The sequence below is a fragment of the Aulonocara sp. 'chitande type north' Nkhata Bay genome, linkage group LG22, assembly GCF_057382095.1.
Source record: "Aulonocara sp. 'chitande type north' Nkhata Bay isolate Kocher_YH1m ecotype deep benthic linkage group LG22, A_spYH_male_GT1.1, whole genome shotgun sequence".
Classification (NCBI taxonomy): domain Eukaryota; kingdom Metazoa; phylum Chordata; class Actinopteri; order Cichliformes; family Cichlidae; genus Aulonocara; species Aulonocara sp. 'chitande type north' Nkhata Bay.
This window is the reverse complement of record NC_141364.1, coordinates 146343-157500: the sequence shown is the minus strand read 5'-3', so window position 1 is coordinate 157500 and position 11158 is coordinate 146343. Positions and strand designations below refer to the sequence as shown.

Here is an 11158-nt window from a genome sequence, read left to right as displayed (position 1 = left end):
GGGAGAAATAAAAAATGTAATCCGATCCATTAAATATCAAAAAAGCACCTCACAAAACTTGCGACATGGCGTAACTCGGCTCATAACCGTAGCATGTCGGAGTAGTATGCATCACCTGATAGAGTGGCTGTGGCGTGCTAGACCTGTTGTCTGGTTGAGCATTTGGAGCCTCGCTACCAAACCGGCATTTCATCTCCGAGGAAGTGATCCCAGAGAGAAGTAAAGCAAGTGTGTAAGTTCATCTCTGAATGTTTATAAAGCATTCCCACGTTAAGTTTAACAACCGATATATGGAGCGTCTGCCTCTTCTCTCTCTCTCTCCTGCTGCTGCTTCAATCACGAAACTGATCAATGATCAGCTGATCGGCTTTTCTGTCGCGAGTCCGTCTCTCTTCTTTGTTTTTGGCTCACTTTTCACTAGAAAGAGGAAACCAGTGGCTGAACAACAGCAGCACGTTTAACCTTGATAAGCTGTTGTTAGAATTTATTTAATATTACTTTCTAGACCAGGATCCTTTTCTACACAGCTGACGGCTGGTAACTGTGCAGGGGCGGATCTAGCAAAGTTTAGCCAAGGGGGCCGATAGAGCAGGGAAGGGGGGAACAGGGAAAAGGGGTCACAAAGACATACTTTTCTTTCTTATTCTCATTTAAAATGTCTAGCTTTTAATAATTAATTATCTGAATGTTACACCCAAAGTTTTAATCTTATGTAAAATATATAGAAGTCCATTACTGTATTAGTTAGGTTGCTTAATATTTCTGCTAAGTACTCTTTAAAATACCAGAATAGGGAGGACGGTGCAGGTTTAAGTTTATTAGATTGATCAGTTTTGCTGAACTATGAAATATTTTGGGTGCAGTATATTTTTTACATACAGGTATAACAGAATAGCTTTAGTGTTGTTGTTTTTTTAAACTTGAGTATGAACTTATACAAAATGCAGCAAGATATTAAAAAAAACAGTTTTATTGATTAAAAAACACACTATATCGGATTCGGCAGATATCCAAATTTATGATATCGGTATCGGACATAAAAAAAGTGGTATTGTGCCATCTCTTCTCCATACATATGGAATATGTAATGGAGTGAAGAGATAATCTCAATATGACAGAGAACGTCCGGTTACTATTCAACCTTGGTTCTCTGAGTGAGAGACCATCTCTCCACCTTCAGGCTGCTAAGAGACGCATTCTGATCAAACCGTCACTGGTGTCACGTTTGCACAGCTGTTTTATATGTAAGCTGTGGGGTGTGGCCGGGCTACCAGGAATGTCTTAGTATGAACATGCCACAACAAGGGGGGGGGGGGGAGTTACCTATGGAATATGAGGTCTAAGGCCCCTCACTCAGATAACCAAGGTACCAAGTAACTGGACGATCTTTTGGTCTACTCCACTTTGTCAGACAGGTCATATTCAAATTATTTATTGATTGAGAACAGGTGTGGCAGTAATCAGGCCCTAGACCCTATCTCATCAGATCATCAATGTATTTGAGTAAAATGTGCTTTTAATTCAATCCATAAAATTAAAATCTAGTTACCACTGGAACAGTTGCCTTCTTGAAAATTAGACAAAAAAGGGAATAATATTGTAGTTTTTCTTCATCAGTGAAAATATAGCAACCATGTTACTAGTTAATGCGCATAAATGTGTTTTTGTCAAAAAATGACTAGTGTATTTAGAGTAGTCTTTGAGTTATAAAGACTACTCATTGTCTCCTGTGACGAGACAACAACATCCTGTGGTGCATGCACACACTGCTTTTTGAACTATTTTTGAACTAGGTTTTTTTTTTTTTTTTTTTCATAGTTTCCGGAGCTTCGATTTCGGACCTGAACCAGTGGAATATCAGTACCAACCTTGGTTATCACTGCTTAATTTAAATCATCGCTCCCTGGAATATTTTAGACGAAGGTCGCTAGTGGCAAACTAGCTAGCGGGTCGTCAGGGTAACACTACGAGAGCATCTGTCAACATGAGCCCAAAACAGCTCAGGAAGGTGACAATATTAAGAAGTCGCTGGAGTTTATGAGAGAGGAGATTTCTGCTGTCAAACTGCAGCAGAAAGCCATCCTGGACCTGGTCAAGGAAGTTAAGCCTCCCCACATCCAGAACGCCAAGAAGGATCGGCGGCTGGTGAACAGAGTGGCAGATTTGGAGCAGTACACCCGGATGAACGATGTCATCATCACGGGGCTTCGCATCAAACCCCAGTCATACCCCCAGGCTGTCACCGCTGAAAGCGTAGGAGGGCCAGGAGAGGATGACGTCAACTCCACGGAACATCGAGTGGTTACCTTTTTACGGTCCAAAGTCGTGGAAGTGGACTACAACAACATCGAGGCTTGCCACCCTCTACCCGAAGATATTACAGTGACAAACCAGCCATCATTATGAGATTTGCTAACAGAAAACACCAAACAGCACTGATAAATCAAGGAAAGAAACTGAAAGGATTCGATGTCTTCATGAATGAACATCTGACAAAACAAAATGCGGACATGGCCAGGAAAGCACTTTAGTTAAGAAACAGACAAAAATTATAAAAAATGGATCACAAACTGTAAAGTATTCATTAAACTCACCAGAACAAGCCAAAGTGTTGGTCATCAGAAACATTGAGGACCTGGACAAATACTGAGGTTCAACTTACACTTGAGGTATGAATACACATGTGACGTGACACAAAACACAACACATGGCACAGTCTAAAAGAACTTCATCTGCAACCAGCAAGAATATCAATATAACTCATTGGAATTCTGTTTATGATAATCTGGAACTGAGAACATTGCAATACACAGACCATAATGTTCTAGACTTAGAAAAGGATATAGACCCAGAAAATAATTTCTTCTACAACATCAGCAATAACTACTGCTACTTCACTGATGAACAGTTTAAACACACCAAACAAATGATCAATAATCCATTTTAATAGCAGAAGTCTGTATGCCAACTTCAACAATATAAAGGAATATGTAAATCAGCCAACAAATCCATTTGGAATTATTGCCATTTCTGAAACATGGATCAATGCTGATAAAGGACTGGACTTGGGACTGGAGGGATATGAACTGAACTTTGTAAATAGAGGGAACAAAAGTGGAGTAGTTGTGTATGTGGATAAAAACTTAAATTACAAGGTGGTGGAAAGTATGACAACTGCAATTGATAATTTATTAGAACATATAACAATTGAAATTTATAAGGAAAAAGAGAAAAATGTAATAATTAGCTGTATATAGCCACCTGGCTCTAGTATTCAAGTATTTAATGACTTCATAGAAGAAGTATGTCACAGTTAGCATGGCAAACTGTGTGGGAATTATTAAAGGACCCAAGATGCAGGCCCTACTGATGTGGGTGGGCTTTTATTGATGAGGATGACATACAACAAAAGGCAAGGGTGGCGAGAACAGAACTGACAAAACCTAAACTGGGAAAACTAAACAAAGAACCTGAAATCTTGAAACCTACTATGAAAACCTAAACTGGGAAAACTAAAAATAAAACAAACCTGAAACCTAGCGACACAAAGGGCGCTGCAGGGGAACCACACAGACAACCCAGCAACAGGAGGAGAACACACAGGGTTTAAATACTCACAGGAGTAATCATGGGATGGGACACAGGAGGGGAACACACCTGGGAGAAATCAGGGCTGACGAGACACAGACGTAAGGCTGAGAACACTCAAATGAGACAGAGACCTTCAGAATAAAACGGGAAACTCACAGACACAGAGAACCAGACAAGACACTGAACTTAACAGACAGATTCACGAGCACACACTGTGACACCATGGACAGACAGAGGGAACACAGAGAAGTGGGAGCAGGCAGGCACAGAACAGAAACCTAAAAAATGGCAAACCTTAACAAAAGACATAACAGAATAAACAAGAACGTAGAATAATATAAGGAAACACAAAACACTGAGTCGTCAGACTCAGGACCATGACAAGTATTCTCTAAAACAAATCAAAAAGTTATGTTTATCTGTGGTGATTTTAACATTGACTTGTTGAATCTGAAAAAGCATAAAGTGACCGCAGAATTTCTAAACACTATGTAGAGTTTGAGTTTACATCCTAAAATAACCAGGCCTAGCAGAATTACACCTCATTGTGTCACCTCAATCGACAATATTTTCACTAATGTCTAAACTGCATTTCCTGGAGGAACTCACCCGAGGGATTAATAAAGTTTCATCTAATCTAATCTAATAATATGGAAAACAACATTGTGATTGGATTATTAATTAATGACATCAGTGATCACTTACCAGTTTTTGCAGTTTATGACACTAATTACAAGAGAAATCAGTGTGAGGAACACCTGAGATACAGACGTGTAAGGACAGAAGAAACTATGAATGCACTTAAGAAAGATCTATTACATCAGAACTGGGATAATGTTTACAAAGAAAGTGATATTGATATTGCATATGGCACATTTTTAAGAATATTCATGGAATTGTATGATAATAACTGCCCAACAATAAAATACAACAGAAATATTCAGATGGACCATGGATCACTAAGGGTTTACAACATGCATGTCAAAAGAAAAATACACTTTATAGGGAATTCCTAAAACAAAGAACAAAAGATGCTGAAAAGAAAAATTAAAAATACAAAAATAAGTTGTCCAATATTATACGCGTATGTAGAAAGGAGTATTATAGTAAAACATTGATCAGCAATAAACATAATATGAAGGGAATATGGGATGTTTTAAACAGTATCATTAAAAATAATTCTGGACAACAAAGTTATCCTCAATATTTTATTGAGAATGGCAATATTATGGGAAACACTGCTGATGTGGTCAACAGCTTTAATCATTATTTTGTAAATATGGACAAAATCTGGCAGAACAAATTCCTGAGTCACTGTCATCTGTAGACTGTAGTGAATGCCTGATTGATAGGAACCCTAACTCAATGTTCCTCACTATTCTGCCCCTCGGTTGTTACTTTGTTGGGTTTCTTTGGCTGGCGCATTTCTCAGGTTTCCCAATAGTGGGCAGTATTACCCCTTCAGTTTGTGGCTTCTTCTTTGGTTGTTTGGTGTGCGCTACACTGCCCCCTTTGGTGATGTGTTGTAAGCAGCAGGCAAAGTTCACGCGGGCAGTGTGAGAAAATGCATGGAGCAGAAAACAAGCTGCACAACTTTAAGCCCAGTTTACATCGTTGGGGAGTTTGTTGAGCCATAATCTGTAAGTAAGCAATGTCTAACTTCATTTTCTGTAAGATTGTTACTTTCATGTTACTTAAAAGGTTATTTGAACGTATAAGGAAAGATGTTAATGGTGAATGTAAAGCATAAGGAAAGCTATGTTGCTAACTTCTGTTTTGTTTACAAAATATGTTGATACTGATGCTACGTATTATTTTACTGTATGTTCACAGTCTTACAAATTAAAAGAGGAAAAAACGGTCTTCAGTTAAAGACACAAAGACAAAGCAATGTGTCCTGTCGTTCCTGGAACCATCTCCTCTTATGTTAAGCTCGCTGCATAGGGTGAATAGCCATACATTCACCTGAGGGCAGCAGACTCACAGCAGTGGAAGAAAATTGTATGTGTATTGTAAACATGTGTAAATATAAAACATCTACTGACTGTAATGATATTGACATGAAAATTGTCAAGAAGGTCATAGAAGGAATCGTAGGACCTCTAACATACATCTGCAACTTATCACTGAAAAAGTGCCGAACAAAATGAAAATAGCTAAAGTTGTGCCACTGTATAAAACTGGGGATAGACACCACTTCACAAATTACAGGCCTGTTTCTTTACTACCGCAATTCTCCAAAATCCTAGAAAACATGTTTAATAAATGACTAGATTCTTAAATAAATATAAATTACTCTCTGACAGTTAGTATGGATTCAGTTCAAAAAGGTCAACATCACTGGCATTAATCGAGGATATTACAAATGCTATAGATCAGAAATGGTATGCAGCTGGACTTTTTCTGGATCTCAAGAAAGCATTCGACACAATCAATCATGACATATTAATTAATAAACTGGAATGGGAGGGGATCAGGGGGGTTGTACTGCACTGGGTCGGTGAAAAATTATTTAAGTGACAGGAAACAATTTGTGAAGCTGGGTGTCTATTCCTCATCATGCTTGGCCATTGCTTGTGGTGCTTCGCAAGGTGCTTCCAAAGTTATTTATTATTTATGTAAATAATATTTGTATGGCATCTGATATATTAAAATTAGTATTATTTGCAGATGACACAAATATTTTTTGTTCTGGGGGGAATCTAAAGGAGCTGCTGGATACAATTACATCAGAAATGTGCAAAATTAAATGCCAAATCTAAATAATAATAAAATAGTCTTATTTAGGAATTCCCTAAGAAATGCACAAGTGCAGATTCATAAAGATGGCGTGGAAATTGAAAGATTTCTTGAGCACAAGTTTCTTGGTGTGATAGTAGATGATACATTAAGATGGAAGTCGCATATAAGTCATATAGATATCAAAATTTCAAGAAGGGGCAATACTTATAAATGTTCGCTATCATCAATCTTTATATTACAAAAAAGAGCCATAAGGATAATCCATATAACTTGTTACAGAGATCATACAAATCCACTATTCCTAAAATCAAAAATACTAAAATTCACAAATGTGGTTCATTTTCTGACAGCACAAATAATGTATAAAGCAATAAACAATCTACTTCCTGGCCATATTCTAAAAATGTTTTCTAAAAGGGAACGGGGATACAATTAGAGGGGGGAATTAAATTTAAAACATCCTTGTATCCGTACAACATTAAAAAGTTTTTGCATCTCTGTTTGTGAAGTGAAGCTGTGGAACAGTAAAGAAATGAAGCAATATCCAAGCATGAGTCAGTTTAAAAAGCGGTTCAAGGGTATGGTTTTTGCAGGGTACAGGGATAAGGTAGAGCTCTGATAGGGTGTTCTTGTCCAATATTTTCATAATGCCAATGTGTGTTTATGTGTATGCGGGTGTGTTGGTATGGGTATATATATCTGTAGGTTGTGTGTTGTAACCCCAGTTAATTTATACATAAATGAAAAAAAATATTAATAATAATACATGTAACATATAATGTAATTGTAATGAGGTATTTCTGTAGTCTGTTGATTACTGGATAGTTGAAAGGGGGTAGGATTAAATAAGCATATGCTTCTTCCTGCTCCTTTTTGAACATGAAAGTTTTTGTTTTTGTTGTTTGTTTGTTTTTTGTAGTTGTGCTTGCATTCTTTTCCTTTTGTTTTGCTTTGTTTGTTTGTCTCTGTCTTATTTCTTTGTGATTGTACTTTTTTAACATGTTTAAAATAAAGATTCAATTCAAATTCTAATTCAAAAAGTTAGAAAGAATGTTACAACTGCCCTTGGTCTACCCAATACATTATAAGGACATTAATAGATTATAGTTTGTCTTAATTTTGTTTTGTAGTCACGTTAATTAAATTTTTTATTGTTCATCGTAAGGACAATAATTGTAACAATAACAATACCAAACAGAATTATGAAGAAGTACAAATCAATGGGCATAAAACTAAGGACATAAAACACATTTAAATGTGTACATACCTTCTGGGCTGCCAGGGCTGCCTGCTCCTCGTAGATATCTAGGTTTTTTTTCATGTGCTGCAGAGCATCATGGCGGGACAAAGGCACACTTGGGTCCGGGTTCAGGATTATTTTGTGCTCGTACACAGCGGCAATGTAAAATGAGTCAGCAGCAATGACTGATGCCAAAGAAATACTGAAAGAAATGGTAACGACCAACAACATCTTTTCTCTTCTTTCCTTCCTGTGAGACATGACAGATGTACTCAAGGCTGGACTATAAATAATAGCTAGGAGGTCAGACGTCATCCATGAAGCCTGCTGAGTCATCTAAATTTTGTAGTTAAAAAATGGCAAAAGGCTCCTATTGCCAAACAGTGGGGTTTTCCCCAAACATCCTCTTTTGAAACATGTTCATTAAAATCACAATAACACATACTTTAAGAACAAAGTATCATGGGATAATGTAGTTAGCAGCATTAAATAGCCTTAGGATAGCTTTAGATATCAAGAAGAGATAGGACATTAAAGCATTTAAATGACTATTATCTTTATTCCCCAGCTGTCTGTTATATGTTATATATATATATATATATATATATATATATATATATATATATATATATATATTTATTAAATGTTATAAAAAGAAAAAAAAAGACTTAAAAATTAACTAAATCAAAAGAAGATCTAATTTGTTCTATCTTCAAAAATATACATATATAATGTTTTAAGAGATGAATGGTCTGTTAATTATTTAGTCATTTATAACAAATATACTTGTATACAGTGATTTACCACCAGTATTTATGATCTTTCAAAATAACTCCACATCAACCTTTTATAGCTCCATATCGTCTCAGGGTGCTTCTAAAAATTTATATAAATTTTAAAAAGAACGAAAGTTGATTAGATTGTTCAGGTGCTGTTTTCACTGTAAACATTAATCATAATGGAAAAAAGCACTAAAGCACACAGTGAACCCAAGCTTATGTCACCAAGTAGCTGTCCCACTGTGAACTCGCCTTCTTCTTTGGAAGTTTGGACTCCTGAGCGTACCTGTCAAACAGAAACTAGCAAGTATGTGAGGATAAACTCTGGGTAATTGGTTCTGAAAAACGCCCACAGAAAGATAGGTGATAGGTGAGGATGACAGATAAAAAATGATGAACTGCCGCAAAGGAACCATGAAATAACATTTTTTTAAATTTAATTATATTGTCATTTATGTCATTTTTGCACTTTTCATTAAAAATGAAAATGACAGTACGTTATAGTTGAACAAAAGTTCGGCTATAAAGATTAACAGTATATGAACCTAGATCATTTTGGTTTACTTAACCAGATATAATACTGACTGTTACATAAAATAATTGTTCAACTAGAAAATATGGAAATATTAGAAAAAATATACTCACATTTATTTTTTTTGAATGTTACTCATATTTTGTATTTTAAATACGTAACGTCGGTACAGATATTCCATTACTCCCCAACACTGCCCAAAAGACACGTTGATGGTTTGGAGAAAGTAATTATTGAAGTTAACTCAGAAAGATCAATTGGAGAAAAAGAGTCTAATAGAATATCAATGGTACTAAAAGCAGCTGTAGATAATATTACAGATGATTATGGGTAATTTGTTCTCTAATTGTGACCCGTGGTAGGTACCTATTTAAAATAGGACAGAGCCGTAGGCGCACAGTCAGTTAAAAAGGGTTTAATTTTTAGTACAAAATAAAAGTAACGGTGTAACAGCGGCACCTAAAAACAATTAAAAACTTTACTTCATGTAACCTGGACGTGTGTCCCTCTATCTATAAGAGATGATCTATACTGCTCGCCCAAGTGCAATGTCTACAACATCCAAATCTAGGTTTGGGAAGGAGATTGGCGGTAGCAACTCTGTAAGAGCAATAAGACTTCCAACCCACATAACACGCACGACCACAGGTTTGTGAAACAAAGTTTGCTTTATATATATTTTCTTTGGATCAGTTCCCTTTGCTCATTCTCAATGTAGGGATACCTTCAAATGCAGTAACCATGGGACAGGCTCACAGTCAAGTTGAGTGATGTTGACACTTGGTGGTGAAGAGATGCCAAGAGGCTTCACAACATCAGCTGCTGGACTCAGCAAGCTCTCAAGAATCCTTCTCACCTTGTGAGCATCATTCAAGGAAGGATCGTTAAAGAGAAGATCAACTTGGGTGCGCCATGTTTCGTAGTCCACCTCACCGTTTGGCCTTGGGATCCGCCCAGAGAAGGTGCGCAACCTTATTTGTGGGGATGGTGAAGTGGTGGACTCACTTCGGATGACATGCTCCACAATCAATTTCTGGATCTGGTAGGGGGTTAAAAACATCCTCACTGATGTGGACTGGGCTCGTTGGTAAACTAGCAGATGCACTATGAACATGTGTGGGCTCTGCAGACTCATTTTGATCATTATTAGGTGTGTTAGCATTTTGAGCTGCATAGGGCTGTGTAGCATTACTGTGTACATCATGTGATGTGCCCTGGTTCCCCTGCAGTTCCTCCTGAAGCACACTCAAGAAACCTTTCCTGCCACTGCCTGCGACAGGCCTTAGTTCGCCCAGGTATCTGCGAGCTATCTCCCTCCCCACTGCTGTAAAATAAATGTAAAATGTAATGTAAAATAAAATTGCACATTAATGTAACAATTTCCTTTTATAAATGTGCAATGTGGCTATAGTAATGGGGACCATTATGTAACTGTCAAAGTACATGTAAATGCAAAATGTGGACTGAACTCACATGTGGACTCATTCACCAGACTAATTTAGTAAATAATCCTCATCTTGACGTCTGCTCATATTGGAATATTTAAGGAAGTGTGCAGCTCTCATCATACTGCTCCCTTCTTTTAACAAAAGCCATTTTAAACACAGGTGTAAATCCAATCCAATCCAATCCAATTTTATTTATAAAGCACTTTAAAATACCCAGCACAGGAACAAAGTGCTGTACAGAAAATAAGTTAAAACAATAGAATAACAAAAAACAGCAAATTAAATAAATAAAACACATAAGACATAAAATTAAAAATGAAAAATTGTTTTGCCTCTCTATGTTTATCAAACATACCAGTGAGCCAGTTCATCTCAGTACAGCAGGGCATCAATAAATGTTAATAATTATCTTTGTGTTTGCCATGCAAGGACACATTCAAACAGCTTCTGTGAAAAGGGCCAATCAGCAGGTTTAAAAAGAGACTAGGGCCCAGTTTCAGTGTCCACACTAACAAACATCACCTGTTTGTGTAGCAGGATTGCTTAAGTGTGAGAGTTCATGGGTCCAGGATGGTCTGGACTAGAGATGGACCGATCTGATATTACGTATCGGTCCGATACTGACCTAAATTACTGGATCGGATATCGGAGAAAAATAAAAAATGTAATCCGATCCATTAAATATCACGAAAGCACCTCACAAAACTTGCAACACGCCGTAACTCACCTCAGAACGTTAGCACGTCGGAGCAGTATGCATCACATGATAGAGCGGCTGTGGCATGCGGGACCTGTCGGTGGTCTGGATAGCATTTGGAGCTTCTCT

General features: G+C 37.1%; 1 protein-coding gene across 1 annotated transcript in view; it reads right to left on the bottom strand.

Moving 5' to 3' along the window:
• LOC147303068 (biotinidase-like) overlaps window positions 1–7850 on the bottom strand; it is a 12437-nt gene extending 4587 nt beyond the window's left edge. Inside the window, exon 1 of the mRNA XM_086280787.1 lies at window positions 7601–7850. Within this exon, the coding sequence (XP_086136913.1) occupies window positions 7601–7834 (234 nt within the window). The 5' untranslated portion in view covers window positions 7835–7850. The remainder of the gene's footprint in view (window positions 1–7600) is intronic.
• Window positions 7851–11158: the final 3308 nt, after the last annotated feature.